We start from the raw sequence: 19,856 nt of genomic DNA, 5'->3' as shown, positions 1-19,856 counted from the left end.
ATGCCAGTTGTATATCTGATTTTTTTTTCATTTTCTTTTCAAATAATAGTTTGTGTCCACTGTAGTCACTTCTAAGTCAGAGGCATAGCTAGGTCACCTTCAATGTTAAGTGCAAGCTACCAAGTCAAGCTCCTTTTGCCCTCAAATTTGTCATTAGTATTGTATTTTTATGGAAACAGTTCGAGAAAGATGTCAAAATTGTCTCCAATGTTGAGGAATGGGAGAGTGTCTACCCTGTTCTTTCCTCAAAATGTTCTGTAATAAAGGTAAATGATAAAGTTATGATATTTTTAACATCCAATAATGCCAGTTGTATATCTGATTTTTTTTTCATTTTCTTTTCAAATAATAGTTTGTGTCCACTGTAGTCACTTCTAAGTCAGAGGCATAGCTAGGTCACCTTCAATGTTAAGTGCAAGCTACCAAGTCAAGCTCCTTTTGCCCTCAAATTTGTCATTAGTATTGTATTTTTATGGAAACAGTTTTCTTTCACATTTATAGCAAATGTTATGCGAAAGTGTCTGTCTTTACCGCTTACTTCGCCCCATTCAGTATTGATCAGTAATGACTCTAAATCTGAGGTTGGCAAGCAATAACCCTTTTCCTGGCGAGGAAAAACCAATACTGGGGGAGATACTGGGAAAAATGAACAATCAGAAAATTCTCACTGGTAAAATGAACAAAACCTTGTAGTAGTCACAGAATATATCTGCATAATGACTTCATACATGTAATCACGCTATTTTTACGCATATTTGATGCCAAAGACCTTATTTCACGATTTTCTGAAAATCTTAAAATAGTAACAGTGTTTTTTTAAGTGCATTGTTTTTATCAATGTTTATTTTTCATAAGAAATGCATTTATAGCAAATAGACAGGCAACAGGTATGGCAATAAATGACCCTACGTTATGAGTACATAGAAATACGTATCTATGAAGCTATTGATAATGCGTGAATATCTGTATCTATGAAGCTATGTATAGATAAGTAAAAATGCATATTTATGAAGTAAATGGTTAATTAAAAGAGTCCTTTTGACAAATATCTATTATACACTAAACAGAATTGAGCTGCTATCATAATTTATCTTCTTGCAATGATTTCACCTTAATAAATATAATTTTATTGTAAAAAATAAACCATTGGCATAAACAGTCTGTTAAAAAAACAGCTCATTGCTTAGACGCTACTGTTATTTATAATAATTAAAGATGCACTCTTACTCCCAAATAAGATTTAGCACAATTAATGTCATTATGATATTGTTCTAATATTCCAAAAAGGATGAATAAATGTCGAAAACAATGGTTCTTATGAAGGATACTGAGTTTAATTTTAAAGAATTTAGCATAAAACACGATATTTCTACCTTATGAGATAGTAGATCACAGTAAATCTTAAAGTATTCACCAATCATTTAATATTTTTGTGCTTTCTGCTATTAAATACATGGTTACAATCTTGTTATCAGTAAGTAATGTTTTCCAAAAATGCATTATTACGTGAGTAGTTAAAGGTTTATCAGTCATAATTGATGTTTGTTAAACATGTGTATGTACTGATTTTGAATAAGAGTGTCACTTTAATCACCAGTACAGGTACTATGATGAATAAAAAAGCATGTTGATGAGAAGGCTTCTGCAATGTTTTCAAATGGATGTAAACATGTAACATAATTATTTAATAATTAATTTTCATGATGCAGCATTCAAAACATTTACTATGTTTTTTTATACCTGTTAATTTATGTTACAGGCTGTGGGCTTTGACTGTGAGTGGGTGGTTTCGAGTAAAGTGTCATTAGTGCAGATAGCGACTGTTGATGGGTTTTGTGTTCTCGTCCGAATACACATGTTAAGTCCCATCCCACAATCACTTACAGATTTTCTTGCTGATAAAAGGTAATTTATGTCTAAATTCATAAGAGTTCATGACATGATAATTATAAATTAACAAATTTTAGCTCAACAATATTACTCTACTGTTATTGTAACCTATCAGTGTTACCATCTTTTGTAAGCTTAAATATATTTATTTGTGTGTAAAATTGTCATTTGGGGATCATAATGCCATAGTTTAGTTACTGGATTCAAAATACGAGTTAATTCTATCATCTCCAATGTAACATACTGAAGGTGGGCATGAAATATCTAGATTATGGGAGAAAACTTTTCAAGAGTTATGGCTCATTTATTCTTATTAACCTTTGCAGTATACTGAGGGTGGTGGTGGCATCTTTATATGATAGGAAAAAAGTCTTCAAGGATTATGGTTCATTTCATTTTTATCTCTTTTTGCAGTATACTGAAGGTGGACATGACATCTCTAGATGATGGGAGAAAACTCTTCAAGGAATATGGCTCATTTATTTTTATCTCCCTTTGCAGTATACTGAAGATGGGCATGGCATCTCTAGATGATGGGAGAAAACTCTTCAAGGAATATGTCTCAATTATTCTTATCTCCCTTTGCAGTAAACTAAAGGTGGCGGTGGCATGTTTAGATGATAGGAGAAAACTCTTCAAGGTTTATGGCTCAATTATTCTTATCTCCCTTTGCAGTAAACTGAAGGTGGCGGTGACATGTTTAGATGATAGGAGAAAACTTCAAGGTTTATGGCTCAATTATTCTTATCTCCCATTGCAGCATCCTGAAGGTGGGTGTGGCATCTCGAGATGATGGGAGAAAACTGTTCAAGGATTATGGCCTGGCTGTCTCTGGCTGTGTAGATCTCAGGCATATCATATCCAGGGTGCCTTCTGTAAAGTGGTTTGTATTTTCAATTTTAAAAATGTATAATTCTGCTGTGAAGAGCTGTTAGTTGTATGAAAAAAATTAATATGTAAATATAAGGATGATTGATTCCCTTTTTTTGGTGTGTTCCTACAGTCATGAACTTAGAAGTCTAATAGGTGCATCAACCCTTCTTGGGGAAATTACAAGCAAAATGTATACAAGTGTTTATGCTGCATAAACTAATGAACTACAGTCAAACCCCTTGGCTCGATTTCCTCGTTGGCTCGAACTTGATGTAAAGGACCGATTTTAGTTTAGTTTACATTCCCGCTTGGCTCGATACTTGCGAGGCTCGAAGAATTTTGGACAGTCCCTGGGAAATCGAGCCTACTGTATTGTTATTAAGAAAAAGAAAATCAAATCTTTAATTAAACCTACCTAGGCTATCTTATATTTTGTCTAACAGTTCATCCCAAAGCCTGTCTGGTCTGGCGTAAATAAACCTACCTAGGCTAGCTTATATTTTGTCTTACAGTTCATCCCAAGGCCTGTCTGGTCTGGCGAGCTCCTTGCTTGGTATTCGGATGGTGAAGGACCATAACATTCGCTGTGGGGACTGGGAAGCAGAAAGCTTTTCACAGGCTCAGGTATAATCAGCCATTCTATTGGTTTTAATTAGGGATGCAAACGAATATTCGAATATTCGAATATTCGATCAAAAGAATGGTATTCGAATATTAAAATCGGTATTCGAATATTCGTTTATTTTTTACTTTTTTTCTAAATTTTGTTCCATCTTGAACATTTATTTAACATTTATATTTAAAGATTAAAACGCTCTAATTTACCCTCGTTTCGTCAATACACCCACGCATGTCACCAATTATCGAGGCGCGAGCATCTAGACAATACACAGTGGCGCGTCAAGTGTCAATTAAGGCCCATCATCATGGCGAAATAAACAAATAATTTTACGTGTGCCGTCCCCTGCCAATTAGCGGCAATGGGGATTGGAACCTATTTTAAACGATGCCAATTAAGGGTTCGTCATGTCAGCAATAACACAAAATATTTCTTTTGTATGTCAATTAAACTGAGCAATGTAGCTAAAATCGCACTGAATATAATGCGCATAAAATTTTATGTCCATCATTCCTTGTGAATAAGCTCTCTCGAACTGTTCGGAAATAAATATAACAAATACACGTAAACAAAATAATCGACAAAATGAGAAACCGACTTGCCAGTGAACTTGTAGACAAGATTATCTTTCTAAATAAGAATAAGGTGACCTGTGACATTGACGAATAAATAGCTTGGGTGATATCAAAGGGATTCTAAGACTAAGTTGGTAGTGAAACAAGCCAACATATGTGATGTATGTTATTTAAAGCAACTGTTTATTATTCTTGTTTATGAATTAAATTCAAAGTGTTTTGTGTAATATAGAATGTACATGTATATAATTTTGTTATCCTAATAATAGCATTATTATTTAAAATATTTCACAATATACTAGTTAAAATCCAAATATGTTGTTTTCTTTATCTTTATTGGTATAAAAACAAGTAACAAACGAAAGACGGGTACAAAATAATAACAAGTCGACGGAAACCAGACCGTTTGCAACGGTGAAGATGCCATGACCTTGACTTTTGATATATCGACGTAGTTTTTGTAATGAAACAATATGACATACTAGTATAATTCTAGATAACATATGCAAAGTTATTTTGAAATTGCACAATAAAGCCACTACACGTATTACAGACGACGTCATACAATCCGACATCAATAAAATTATTCGGCAAATGTCATACCGGAAGTCATTATTTGGAACGCAAATGATCGATGCAATATAGAAGTTTTTAGACAATCTTGCCTGTGATCGAATATTCGAATATTCGATCAAAAGAATTACCGAATATTCGAATATCAATTTTGCCATTCGTTTGCATCCCTAGTTTTAATCTCTGCATACATCGCTAGCTCGATGTATTACCAATAACTCATGTTTACCAATGGTCTTTAGGGTTTTAGCTATAAAAGAGTTTTAGAAGAGTGCTGCACCCTGTCCTTTTTTGGTAGCACCCTTCTGCCCTGATGGAGATAAGCATGGGTATCCTTCTGCCTTAATAGAATTAAATGCTTTAGACTGTTAATTTTTATGCTCCCCAAAGGGAGAGCATATAGTTGCCGCTTTGTTTGTCTGCCCTTCCGTCCGTCCTCCCGTCTGTCCCACTCTTGTCCGGAGAATAACTTCAAAACTATTGATGCGATTGAAATTAAACTTGGTATATAAATAGATGGCATTGAGAGGAAGTGCAGTGCACAAGAACCATAATCCTATAGTATAATGCATATTTATTAAATTATCTCCCCTTAACCATTTTTTCACAATTTGTGCTTGTCCGGACCATTACTTCAAAACAACTGATGGGATTGAAATAAAACTTGGTGTATAGATACACATGTAGATGGCATTGAGAGGAAGTGCAGTGCAGAAGAACCATAATCCTATCATGTATATCTATTAAGTTATCTCCCCTTACCAATTTTTCATAATTGTTGCTTGTCTGGGCCATAGCTTCAAAACTAATGATGGGATTAAAATACAACTTGGTATTTAGATAGATTGCAATGAGAGGAAGTGCATTGCACAAGCACCATAATCCTATCATGTATACCTATCAAGGTAGCACACTTGAAAACCACCACTTAAAACTCTTTAATTTTAATGCTTTAGCCTATGTTGTTAAGCACAGGACTACAAATCTTTTGAGGGTTTCAATGTAGCAGTTCAAATCCATCCAGTACCATATTTTTTATACTTTTTTTTTCTTACATATTTTGGCTGGATTTTGTCCGAGCCATATCTTCAATATTTGTGGATTTCAATTGCTGCTTCTTTATTTTTATTTTTTTGTAAATTACCTTTAAATTTATTTCTCAAACCTGCCCATATCTTTCTATGTTATCAATCTTTCCAACTGTGTATAATAATGTTACAACAATTTACCTTCTACCAGCACATTGTATTACAAGTTCTGCCTTTTCATAGAAAACAGGCGTGTGGGGAGCATCCATTGCTTCCAGCAATATTCTTGTTTGTTTTGTTTTGATTAATTCTAATAATGTGATGATAAATACATATAAAGTTAACATATTATAATATATATAACTTTAATTAAACACATTCTGTCAAGTTCACAGCCCATTACAGTTTATTGTTTCCTTCTTTGCATGCTGTCCCTTTTCTGCAGCACCCTGCCTTTTTGTACTCCCAGCTTAAACCCTACTATTTTTGGTGAACAAAAATGTGGCAGGTGTCTAGCACCTATTAATCTGTTATCTTGTGGACAGTTGTACTAGAAGTTTTTATGACTTTATTTTTCAGGTTAATTATGCCGCCGATGATGCGTTAGTTGGCCTAGATGTATTTCTTCAGCTAGTTTGGCTGAAATTTGGTGATGTGGCTGGTGACAACAGTTACTATGGCAACTCAGTAACTATGGCAAAAGAGGATTTTTTTATAAAAGCAAGGTCACTGTGTCAAGGTTAGCCAAATTAGTTGTTGAAGGTTTCAATTACTGTGAAATCATCTATTTGTGCTCTTTTTTGACCCTCGTGAACATTGAGAAAAACTGAAACATATGCAGGAAGAGTTTGACCCTCACAAAAAAGGTCAAAGCAACTGCATAAGAATTAAATGCTATGTAAGAACTACCAGAAGCCAAACTGCCATTGGCTACTAACATTTTGAAAATATTTGAGAATAAGGTATATTTGAACGTTTTGATGGGAAAACAATTTCGAAATGGCATATGTTTCGGAGAAATTTAAACTTTTTGCTGGTACATAGAATTTTGTTAGTGCGAGCTAGTATATGTCACTCAAAATGAAATAATGTCATACCAAATGAACATACCGGTACATGTGATAATTTCTTGGGTCGATTCCGGGACGCTCGTCGTAATGTCAACGCACACTAGGGGGGTCCGGGTATGCCCCTTGGATTTTTTTTAAATGGGGAACGTCTGTGGTGCATTCTCGAGCATATCCAGGGCTATTTATTCTAGTCGTTTTTTACGTCTGGAAAATGTACCTATTTTGACTGCCAAGACGTATTTTTTACTTGACATGGTTTGTTTTTTTCTGCATTTTCTGAAAAAATAAAACCACCAGATATTTTCCCAGGCTTTAAATGAAGTGCTAACCAGGAGGATATGCAGTCTACTTTCGGTTTCATCAAAACAGGAATTAAACAACTATACCTGCACCTGTTTTCCCGCGCTTTTGAGAACATGCGTTACAAAATATTTATTTTTTCATCACATTTAAAACGTTTGGAATTTATGACACACAATATTTTCCAGATGATCAAGAAAATTTTTAGTCTATGAGCTTTTTATGCCCCCACAAAGTGGCGGCATATAGGGTTGCCCTTGTCCGTACGTCTGTCTGTCTGTCTGTCTGTCTGTCTGTCTGTCTGTCTGTACGTACGTACGTCCCGAAGATTGTTTCCGATCTAATTCTTGAAAACCGTTTGTCCAATCCTCACCAAACTTTAAACACATGTTTGTGACCATAATATCTTGATCAAGTTCGATAGTCATGGAAATCGCTTTAGTCATTTAGGAGTTACGGCCCTTTTTTGCCAAAAATACTTCAAAAATATATGTTTCCAATCTAATTCTTGAAAACTGTTTGTCCAATCCTCACCAAACTTTAAACACATGTTTGTGACCATAATATCTTGATCAAGTTCGATAGTCATGGAAATCGCTTTAGTCATTTAGGAGTTACGGCCCTTTTTTGCCAAAAATACTTCAAAAATATATGTTTCCAATCTAATTCTTGAAAACTGTTTGTCCAATCCTCACCAAACTTTAAACACATGTTTGTGACCATAATATCTTGATCAAGTTCGATAGTCATGGAAATCGGCTTAGTCATTTAGGAGTTACGGCCCTTTTTTGCCAAAAATACTTCAAAAATATATGTTTCCAATCTAATTCTTGAAAAGTATGTGTCCAATGTGGATCCAACAAGTTTTTTCCTGCCTGAATGGCGCCATATAACCTATACAGTCTTGCGATGCCGTAAAACCCAACTCAACTCAACTTATCCTATATGTGCAGATTATCCTGAATAATCATTATGGCTTATTTTCTGTGACAAAAAATCGAAGTGGGGGCATCCGTGTCCTATGGACACATTTCTAGTTTCCATTTGGACATGCATATCGTTTTGATAGAGACGTGTCAACAATCGGCTGTATAAAGCGATCACGTGACTTACCATGGTCACGTGATTAAAGCACTCTATATAACCACCTGTAAACCCCATATCGTCAGTTTTATTTTGGCGTAAAAATACACAACGATAGTTCGAAAAAAAAGTTCAAAACACTAAAATTCCTTATGGACGCGTAAGTTGTTTAAAGTTGTTTAAATTATAACGACGTATCGACTTTGAAATTTGAATGGAATATGGGATGTTTTCCGTGTTTTAATTTTGTTTTTTTTACTCATTTTGTCACTTTCTTTGAACTTACTTTCATGCTTGTTTGTCGGTAAAATGTGTGAAAAATATCAATTCATCAATTTAAAGCTATCATTCATAAGACCAAACAAATCCATATGAAAACAAAGAATTTATATACAAGAACCCTCCGCGACTCGTTAAGCACAACAATAGGCCAATAGATCATCAATTATCGGGTGAGTGACGATGACCTCGATGACACACATACCGATTAACGGATTAGAGTCAACATGTCCTGTGTTTTACGACCAGTGTCCCGGACAGGCAAAATAGCTGACTTACATTGGTAAAATTAAGATAATCGATTCCGAGATTATTTTTTTCGTTTTTTTTTTTTATGACTTTCCGGGACAAACATGCACCCTCCGTGACCACGTGACAGAGATACGATTTCCGGGACAATCCCGGACGTCCGGGACGTTATCACATGTATGCAAATGAATATCGCTCGAGGAATTGAATGGTGTGAAATAAGTGATTGCAATTGAATATTTCAGGAGTTGTTAATGCGAAGTTCAAAATGAAAAGTTCTCGTAACATGAGGGAAAGCGTGGAAATCAGCTCTGAGGAGGAGGAAAACGATTCAGGAACCATCAATAATCAGGTAGGCAACTATGATTATATTATGTTTTCTTATAAATATATAGGATTTCAAGCTTAAGAAGCCTTGTCTGGTCGCCATTGGTGACAGTATCATTCAGAGATTTATTTTTGATAATCATTGGCTCTGATGAACTACCGGTACTTGTAAAAAATTAACATGATAGTATGGGATAAAAAGTTGAAAAAAATTCTTGAAAATGGAGTGATGTTAGGAACCCTCCAATCAAAAGTCTAATATGCTGACCAATTCACAGGGGGCAGAAACAAATTATTTTCTTATATGTATATATACATATAGGCTTAAATAAACAAAAACAGTTTGTTTCTGCCCCCTGTGGACCACTTGGTCATCACCTTGGTTTTAGCTCTGCTCAATCAATCTAGTATTGTCAAATCAAAACAAAAGTGTAAAGCCTGCCACTTAATTTACGTTGGTCAGATTGGTGGAGCTGACTGCAATGTCACCAATTGGCCTATATGTATCATGTGACTCGTACAGAAGCATGACAAAATCTGCAAACCTTGGACTGCCATACTGCACTTATATGATATCAAAATGGCATTTAACTGTTTTACTTTTTCATGTATAATTTTCAATAAACAAACTGACACCATATGTTTGCATAAGCTGTATTTGTGACTCCAGTGTGATATTCTATGTATAGACTTTGTTGATTTGGAACAATACTTTAAAATAATATATTTCTGGTTTTAACCCTTGCCATGCTGCAATGTTGTAAGTGTAGTTCAGTGCTTACTGCTGAGTTGTTTTGAGTGAATGTTAAATATATCACCCATTGACTTTAAAAGGTTACCATTCATATGATCCTTGTTCTACATCATTCAAACTTTCGGAAAGTGATTATGAGACATGAAAGTTTTTTTTAAGATGTTAGTTTTTGAAATTGAGTCCATAGTTACCATGGCAACACCTTCTATTCTCAAAAATTGACTTTTATTTTACAAATACTGTCATTTTTATCATAAATTTATTTTGATCTATGAAATATGCCTTTATATCAGTATTTTAGGGAAGAATGATCATCAAATTTTATATTAAAGCAAACAAATGAAAAAAAAATCTTATTTTTTGTTGGCAATATTTTTGTTCTTAATGTGGGAAGTTGTACAATATCAATGAAAAATTTGTTTATTGGAGGAAAAACAATCAAGAATTTCATGGTTCATTTCTTTAATTTTCTGGTTTAATGTCGATAAACATAATGTTACCATTAAGCAACTTCAAAACATTGGTGATAATGGGATTCTACATGTTACCACGGCAACCAATCTTCTTTATTTGACATCCATACAAAAGTCAACAATTTTTTCCAGTGTTATGGTTTTGATTAACAACAATTATGAATTTCTATCAGTGTTATGGAAATCAATGTTATAATGAAACATTTTTAGCAAACAAATTCCTCACATGTTCTTATTTAAATATTATTATGGCCTAAGAAAAAAGTATAGTTACAAATGAACTGATGGCATAGACAGTACTACTACTAGACTGTGAACAAAATACAAGCAGTAGTCTAAGTATGAATTTAATAGTAAATAGTACTACTGAATTAAACCATGAATTATGAAAAACTGCATTTTCTTTATAAAGTTTCATTCATTTCCTTTAACCAAAAATGGTTGCTATGGAAACATAGCAACATTTTTTAACATGTACACATCAGCAAAGTTAACAGTAACTTATGTCTGTAAAATTTATTTGAGACTTCATACACACAACATGTGCCTATGGATCCAAAGTTCCAAACTATGCTTTCATATATAGTATTAATTAAATATTTTAAGCACAATCATGTCTGAAGAAGAAATGTATGTATTTATATGATGCAACAGGTGACTCCCCCAGCAATACTCAGGAATATATAATATATATTATATATCAGTAAAACATCTACATTGTTTATAATATATATATATTATAATAGAATGAACTTTGAAAATAGTCATATAAAAAAGTTGAATACAGAGAGTTATGTACATGACCTATGTTATCAATGACAAGCAGTCGCCTTGGTTTGTCAGGATGAAGCCAATACCCAAAACTGCAATAGTTCTGTCAAAAAAAGCAATGATTTCTTGGGTGACTGTGCTGAATTTTATTGAAGGATTAATTATTTATCAGAAATGATAGTATGGACAATAGCCATTTATTGAAAAACTTCACAGCATCATGACATGTATATATATGTATACCATGTGTCGAAACCATACTGACTGTTAATACAAATTTATGAAATACAATGCAAAGTATGTTAAAAATCAATTTCATAATGGAAGAATAAAACAGACCATCAATAATAACAATGATGACACAGTAATTCTTGGATAGTATAACATATCATTCCTCAGAATACTGGCGTTTGTATGCAAGAATATAATCTTGGTTTGTGTGATATATTTCAAAACAAGGAACAGCACAAAGAAAAACGTCACAGTGAGGGCAAAAATACACTGTCTCATGGCTGGGACGTTTCCTTTTCACCCCTCTACTTGCTAGAATCTCCCTTACAGCAGGATTGCAGACAATGCATCTCCTTGCTGAAGGGTTGATTCCTGCAAGTTTCCTTGGGAAGTGGTTCTTAGCAGTTAACCTCTCTCACGGTTGAGATTTTGGTCTACCAGGCATAGGAGCTGGAATGGTATTACAAATATTCCCCAACTCGACAAGCTCCTCAACAAGGCGTTCCCTAAACTGCTTGTGAGTCATTGGATTCCTGACATTGCCTTTATATTTAATGTATGAGTTCAGCACAGTCAACCCAAGAATGTGGAAGAACACCTTCTTCCACCACTTCAGAACCTTCAGATCAAGCATAAAATTGGCAACCATCTGATCTGAACGATCAACACCTCCCATGAATTTGTCATACATAACAACACACTTTGGTCTAATTTTCTGCTTGTGGGTGACATTTTCACATGTGTATGAAGTGGTTAAGATGTACACAATGTTGGAATCATTGTATTTCATTCCAGATAGTGGACCAGTACTCATAATGTATGTGTCACCTTGGTTTGCTAACTGCTTGAGTTTTAGTTACTGGGGGAGGCCTTTCCTGTTTTTGCGACAAGTCCCAACTGCAGTCACACCAAGCTCCTATAAGTCCATAAATAGACGAGGGCTGGAATAGTAATTATCACAGAACAATACATGACCTTGCCCGAACCTGCCACGGAGCAGATCCATCACAAGATCATATATTGTTCCGTGCTCAGATGGTAGAGAAACCCTCCTTCCAGTGTATAAGTTGAAACGCAGACAATATCCAGACACAGAGTCACAGAGCATGTAAGCTTTTAAGCCGTACTTTATGGGTTTCTTTGGACTATATACACTGAAAGCAAGGTAACCCCTCCATGGCACCATACCCTTGTCTACTGAAATGAACTGGTGGGGCTTGTATGTAGTTGCAAACTTATAAAGAATAGAAGAATAGACAGTGCCAAGCTTAAATAACAGATCATGGCCAGGACTTTCTCTGGCAATATACATATATGAAGCATTATTGTTGAGATGGAAAAAAGACATCAACAACAAAAAACGATCGCGTGACATGGTAAATTTGGCTTTAACCATTGTGGAATTATGCCCCATTTCGACAAAAAAGTAAAACTGACTAATGGTGGAATTTGCTTGCAGTGGCCTTGTTTTAAGATGTTCGACTAGTATGAGAGAGTGCAGTATTCATAAAACATCTCAAGTCATTTCTTTACTTTAGTTGAAATCCTTAAATTTTTATGGTCAGCTTCAAATTAAAGTCTTTTTAAAATAAATATGAGTATATGAAATAGAGCTAAAGAAAATAATTTAGATATTATTAAGTCATTTTATCAAATGACGAGTGAGACACTAAACTTAGGAAAATGACTGAAGTTAGGAAATGACGAAAGTTAGGAAATGACGAAAGTTAGGAAATGACTTAAGTTAGAAAATGACTTAAGTTAGGAAATGACTTAAGACGTTTTATCAATACTCGCCCAGGAGGCCATTCCATCATACCTAGGAGAGATTTTCAACAGAATTGAAAACAAATGTACGAAACCAGACCCTTGATTCTTATTGAAATGGCTCTCTGATGCATATTATTTTTGTTAAACACATAAAAAAAACAGGGAAAATAAAAACATGTGAGTGTTTCATTGCTGTATTCCAGACATCAACATTCCGAAAATCGTCTCAAAACCGTAAAAGTAATCAGTCAGGCAAAAAAGGTCAACTCCTTGCACCCAACGGAGATTGGCTATCGCCTTGCGATATACTCAAGGCAGAGTGGTATATCAGAAAGGAGCTTGGAGGTAATTTTAATTTTTCACAGACAGGGCTGTCCTCTTTCTACATTTGGGGAATGGGGCTGGGACCCTGAGAAATGGGAATTTAGCGTTAATTTTGCTAAAAAGGGGAATTTTGCAAGTTGACAGAAACAATACCAAAAAAAACCATTTTATTGCAAATTGTGTAATATACATGTATCAAAACACAGTACACAATGAAGTGTCAATAATAAATGATTTTTATGCCCCCACAAAGTGGCGGCATATAGGGTTGCCCTTGTCCGTACGTACGTCTGTCCGTACGTACGTACGTACGTCCCGAAGATTGTTTCCGATCTAATTCTTGAAAACCGTTTGTCCAATCCTCACCAAACTTTAAACACATGTTTGTGACCATAATATCTTGATCAAGTTCGATAGTCATGGAAATCGCTTTAGTCATTTAGGAGTTACGGCCCTTTTTTGCCAAAAATACTTCAAAAATATATGTTTCCAATCTAATTCTTGAAAAGTATGTGTCCAATCCTCACCAAACTTTACATACATGATTGTGACCATAATATCTTGATCAAGTTCGATAGCCATGGAAATCGCTTTTGTCATTTAGGAGTTACGGCCCTTTATTTGCAAAAAAAGACTTGAAAAATACGTCCCGAAGATTGTTTCCGATCTAATTCTTGAAAACTGTTTGTCCAATCCTCACCAAACTTTTTTTTATTTACATTTGACCTGCAATCATTTTTTCAATGGTTAAATTTTTTGAGATTATGGAGGGGAATTGTAACCAAACTTTGGGGGAAAATAGAATCCCAAAGGAATGGGGCCTTATATCTGCTTCAAAATACGTTGAAAGACAGCCCTGACAGATGTGTATTTCATGTCTGCGGGTTGATATAAAATTGGTGACTAACAAGCAAAAACTTGCAATATGCATTGTTATGAATGATGTATAGTGATAAAACTTGGTACTATGTAGCTATCTGATTAAAAGACTTATTGTTTTAGATTTTTGTTATTTTAGTATTTAGTCTTATACAATTTGCATATTGTGTAACTTTATAGAAAATTAGATATTGTTTAACTTTTAACCTTGAGTAATTTTTGTTATGTTAGAAGAAATATATTCTTTCTTTCATTTACCCAACATTTGGCCTTAGAAAACACCTATCAATGAAGACAACCACATTCTTACATAAAAACTTATAAAAAATAGCCTACCTACTCTACCTGATTTGAAAAGGATGTAGCCCTAACCAAACCATTTTTTCTTTTTGCCTTGTCACATTTTTTTTTTTTTTTTACATTTAAATTAGATCTGATTTTTGTTCAGAAATCATTGTTTATCTGTTCCAGACAAAGTAAGTGACGATCCATTCACTGTGAAACTGCGATTTGAGCCAAAAAATCGACGGAACATTAAGAAAGATAACAACCTTCAAAAGAAGGAAAGCATGTGCGTGGTTTGTGGTTCCTATGAGGATTGTGTGAGAAAGCAGGTGGTACCTCAGGAATATAGAAAGTAAGTGGAGAGAATAATTATATTTGAGAGATCGTGAAAGCAAAAACTCTACTTTTACTTGAATACAATGTTTGAAGTTATTCACTCTCACTGGCTAACTGTAATAATTGTTCAATTAATTTACTTATTAATGAAATGATCAAAGAACTTAATGATGTGCTTATTTGCAATTCTAAATGCCGTTAATTCCTATTACTAGAGCCATGCTAGAGTTTCAGTATTAATACCAAAAAGGTAGTAAGATTATTACAAAACAAGATGATGATCAAAGATTCATAGATTTCTTAAAATTGTTTGTCCTGCTGTATGCTGACAATACAATTATTATTTCAGAAAGTGCTGATGATTTACAAAATGCTCTATATGTAAATAAAAATTTTGTTACGAAAATAGACTCACATTCAATACCTCTATTGACCTACAGATTGATTAAGAAAATTGTAAAACCAATTTTATTATATGGATGTGAAGTGTGGGTTACGGAAATATATATATTTTAGAAAAAGTACAGTTGAAATTTTTAAAGTATGTACCTAATATTAAAAGCAGTACACCAAATTGTATGGTATATGGCGAAACCAGTGTAAAGCCATTGCCAAGAGATATTGATACACAAATGATCAGTTATTGGTCAAAGCTAATTGTCCCACACTATACAAAACTTCCAGTATCTGTATATTATGTTATTCTAAGTTGAGACATGTATGACATAATAGAATAAGAAACAATATATATATATAAAAATATCAATAGATAAAAATGGCTTCAAAGGTCCGTTCAAATGAAATTATCTGATCTATTCAAAAACGAGTTGATGTCAACTTTAAAAATACGCCAAGAAAATGTAGTAGCTATTGACTGTTTAAAGAAAATTTTGAATTCAAAGAATCTTGAGTTAAAACACCTGCTAAGTTTTTGAAATATTTAGTAAAATTCAGAACAAGAAATAATCTACTACCAATTGAAGTAGGAAGCTGGAACAATATAGAACTGAAGGATAGAAACTGTGGACTTTGAGATAAAAGCAGAGTTGGTGATGAATTTCATTATTTATAAGAATGTAGCTATTTTGCAGAATATAGAATAAGATTTATTGATAGACAATTATACCCATATCCTAATGTTTGGAAATTTAAAGAAATTATGGAATTATATACCCTTCATTCAATAGACTTAATACTTCACACACTTGTTCAGGACCATCCCACAATGAGGTTACATAACTCCATATTATCCTTAATACAAGTAATGACCCCTGATTGACTTAGAAACTTAGGTTAAAGTTTTAGGGCAGGTTAAAGTTTTAGGGCAAGTTGGGATTTTAATAAGATAACTTCTATACCCTTCATTCAATGCACTTAATACTTCGCACAATTAATGACGACCATCTTACAATAAGGTCACATAACTCCATTTTAACCTTAAATACAAATTATGGCCCTTGATTGATTTTTTTCTTCTTTTAATTTCTTTGACAGGCACATTTTCATATTCTAAACCAGGTTTTCATAAAGGGAAAACAAGTTATTTGAATGACTTGCGTAATTGTTCGGGCGGGCTGGTGGGAGGGCAGCGTCAAAGTCACCTCTTGTATTGAATAATTTTAGCTAGGTTTGACATAAAGTGACCAAACTTAGTATATATACGAAGAGTTTATGGAGACCTTTCATAGGAATGCGTTTGAGGCCCCTAGTATCAAGGTCAAAGTCAAAGTTACTATTAACAGAAAAATGGTTGGTATTGAATAACTTAAAGGGTCATCATATTGTGACCAAACTTGGTATATAAGAAAAGTTTATAGGGACCTTTCCTGAAATTGTGTTTAGGGCCCCGAGAGTTATGGTCTAGGTCAAGGTCACTATTGCTAAAAATAGAATAATGGTTAGTACTGAATAACTCAAGTAAGGGTTGACAAAGAGTGACCAAACTTGGTATATATAGGAAAAGTTTATGCAGAGCTTTCATTGGATTGCTTTTTGGCCCCCTAGGGTCAAGGTCACTGTTACTAAAAATAGATTACTGTTTGTTACTGAATAACTTTAGTTATGGTTGACATACTTTGACCAAACTTGATATGTAGGAAGAGTTTATGATGGACTTCGATGGGATTGTGTTTAGGGCACTTAAGATCAAGTTCACTGTTACAAAAATAGAAGAAAGCAGTTGAAACTGAATCTCTTCTGCCAATCATTGAAAACCCGGTTTTGTCACATCGCAATTCTTGTTCACTTTTTAATTTGATATTTTTATTGCTTTTGACAGGCACAAATAACATCGTTATTGTATTCACTTCTTAGTCAAAGAGACTTACGGACAGCTCTTGTTTAATGTTGAAATTGGGGAAATTGGACATTCTCTACTCCTTTTATTGCTGTTATAGATGTCAAAATACTGTTATCATGCCCTGCTAATGCTTCAGCTACAGCAATATCATCCTGGCAACCTGAAATGTGTACTTGTTTCTCAGAAGCACTCTTTACATTCTAGTGCTGGTTTGTCTGTGTTTAAGGCACTTTCCTTACAGTCATTCAAGTGCTGGTTTGTCCATGTTTGAAGCATGTTCCTGACATTTAAGTGCTGGTTGGTCCGTGTTTAAAGCAGGTTCCTTACATTTTAGTGCTTATTTGTCCATGTTTAAAGCACATTCCTTACATTCTAGTGCTGGTTTGTCCGTGTTTAAAGCATGTGCCTTACATTTAAGTGCTGGTTTGTCCATGTTTAAAGCACGTCCCTTACATTCTAGTGCTGGTTCGTCCGTGTTTAAAGCACGTTCCTTACATTTTAGTGCTGGTTGGTCCGTGTTTAAAGCACGTTCCTTACATTCTAGTGCTGGTTTGTCCATGTTTAAGGCACGTTCCTTACATTCTAGTGCTGGTTTGTAAAACATTCCTTACAATTTTGGTGCTGGTTTTTCCATGTTTAAAGCACTCCTTGCAATCTTATGCTGGTTTATTCTTGTTAAGGCAGACTTTGCGTAGTTTGGAGTCTGTGTTGTGTGATCTGACACAGTTTTTTTTAATCTTGTTGAACAAATAAAGATGACCTCAATAATTAGACGATTCCATCTTATCCTTGTTATAAAGTTATTGAGGTTTGTGTGAATAAATTTAAGTTTTGATAACTCCCTTGTTCCAGCTTAAATTTGATAAAATGACAATAATTCACATGAACACAAACATAAGTAACTGCAGGCTTCAATTTGTCAAGACATGACTGAAGAAAAATTGATGGTTGAAATATCGTTTATTATACCAATTAATTAGGATAAGATCTCGGTCAAAGTTTTTTTTCTTTCAGTTTCAATTTTTGAAAGAGACTTGGTGTATAAAAAAAATATAGCCAAATGTATTCTCTATATTTAGGGGTACATTGAAAGCTCATATTGAACAAAACATATTCTAAATAAATACAGCTGATCTTAATAAGCCATATCTTATGAAAATGTATGGTACATTTATTGATTGCAAATAAAGCAGATATCGGTACCTTTGATGCATCTAAATAGTTTAAAATTTAAAATTCATAATAATTGGAATGAAACAGTGTGACACTAAATAGATCAAGAAATATACTTTTTCTATAAAATAAATATGCTTGTGAAGTCAGGTTTCTGTGACTATTGCAAAGAATGGCAGACAAATATGGATTACTTTATCTGGCGTCGTCATCGTCCGCGTCAACGTCACACTTTTGTTTCCTAACAAATTACTTTTGAACTACTTGTTGTAGAGTCTTCAAACTTGGTATACATATTGGTATGGTAAGTTGGTAACCCCTAGTGATTTTGGGGTTGGTAGGGTGAAGTTCATTGTGACCTTTATTAGGAAAATCAAGGGTGGATTTATACTTTTTGTTGGATTCATTTTTACCCTAATAAAAAATTCAACAACTTTTTTCATGTAAAATATTTATTTTGCAGGTATTTCCCAGCCAATCAAAAAGACCACTCTTCCCATGACGTATTATTATTGTGTAGAAATTGTCATCGGGGATGTGGGGATTATGAGACCACCCTACGACAACGCCTGGCTGTTGAGTGTGACGCCCCACTAGAGTTTGGGAAAGACTCCAAGCGACACATTGACAAAAATTTGGCGGAAGTCTCTTCTGCAGCAAAGTAAGGATTTAGGATGTCCATTTTCAGCTCAACTTTTCAAAGAATAAGGAGGCTTTACTACTCACCCGAAGTTGGCGGCCGGTTCAAGTTTTAGGGCAGGTTGGCATTTTCACTTATAACTCCAATTCCCTTCATTCAATGCACACACTTGTTCAGGACCATCACATAATGAGGTTACATAACTCTATATTATCCTAAATACAAATTATGGCCCCTGATTGACTTAGGAACTTAGGATAAAGTTTTAGGGCACATTGTGTCAGGTTTAAGTTTTAGGGCAAGTTGGGATTTTTATTTACAACTTCTATACCCTCCATTCAATTGACTTAATACTTCACACAGTTATTGACAACTATCTAACAATTAGGTTACATAACTCCCTATTAACTCTCAATACAAATTATGGCCCTTGGTTGATTTTTTTTTATTCTTTGTTATTGCTTTTGAGTGGCACATTTTTCACATAGTGAAACCCGTTTATTAGAATGACCTACTTGCCTATGGAACTGAATTACTTTAGTTGGGTTCGACAATTCTTGACTAAACTTGGTATTTAGGAAGAGTTTATATAGACCTTTCATGAGATTGCATTGGGGCCCCTGGGGTCAAGGTCAAGGTCATTGTTACCTAAAATAGAAAAATGGTTAGTACTGAATAACTTAGTTAGGGTTGACATATCTTGTCTTAACATTGTATTTAGGAAAAGTTAATGGAGAAGTTTCATGGGGTTGCATTTGGGGCCTCTTGGGTCAAGGTCACAGTCACTGTTACTAGAAATAGAAAAACGGTTGAAACTGAATAACTTTAGTTAGGGTTAACATATCTTGACTTAACATGGTATTTAGGAAGAGTTTATGGAGACCTTTCATGGGATTGTGTTTGGGGCCTCTGGTGTCAAGGTAAAGATCACTTTTACCAAAAAAAAAGGTTAGGACATATCTTGGCTAAACTTGGTATTTAGGAAGTGTTTATGGAGCCCTTTCATGGGGTTGCATTTAGGGCCCCTGGGGTCAAGGTCAAGGTCACTATTACCT

General features: G+C 34.4%; 1 protein-coding gene across 3 annotated transcripts in view; it reads left to right on the top strand.

Moving 5' to 3' along the window:
- The window catches only part of LOC128210234 (exonuclease 3'-5' domain-containing protein 2-like), a 38,530-nt gene that overhangs the window by 12,303 nt on the left and 6,371 nt on the right, over nucleotides 1-19,856 (top strand). For 2 of the 3 annotated variants that reach the window (XM_052914445.1, XM_052914444.1), the window contains 9 exons: nucleotides 180-266; nucleotides 1,760-1,905; nucleotides 2,651-2,773; nucleotides 3,276-3,387; nucleotides 6,138-6,297; nucleotides 8,785-8,891; nucleotides 13,069-13,210; nucleotides 14,540-14,705; nucleotides 18,625-18,822. In XM_052914445.1, the coding sequence (XP_052770405.1) occupies nucleotides 180-266; nucleotides 1,760-1,905; nucleotides 2,651-2,773; nucleotides 3,276-3,387; nucleotides 6,138-6,297; nucleotides 8,785-8,891; nucleotides 13,069-13,210; nucleotides 14,540-14,705; nucleotides 18,625-18,822 (1,241 nt within the window). The remainder of the gene's footprint in view (nucleotides 1-179; nucleotides 267-1,759; nucleotides 1,906-2,650; nucleotides 2,774-3,275; nucleotides 3,388-6,137; nucleotides 6,298-8,784; nucleotides 8,892-13,068; nucleotides 13,211-14,539; nucleotides 14,706-18,624; nucleotides 18,823-19,856) is intronic. The other variant, XM_052914446.1, reaches the window with a different exon arrangement.

This window comes from Mya arenaria, chromosome 12 (assembly GCF_026914265.1).
Source record: "Mya arenaria isolate MELC-2E11 chromosome 12, ASM2691426v1".
Classification (NCBI taxonomy): Eukaryota; Metazoa; Mollusca; class Bivalvia; order Myida; family Myidae; genus Mya; species Mya arenaria.
The sequence above is the reverse complement of the archived record's forward strand: the minus strand, read 5'-3'. Positions and strand labels throughout refer to the sequence as shown.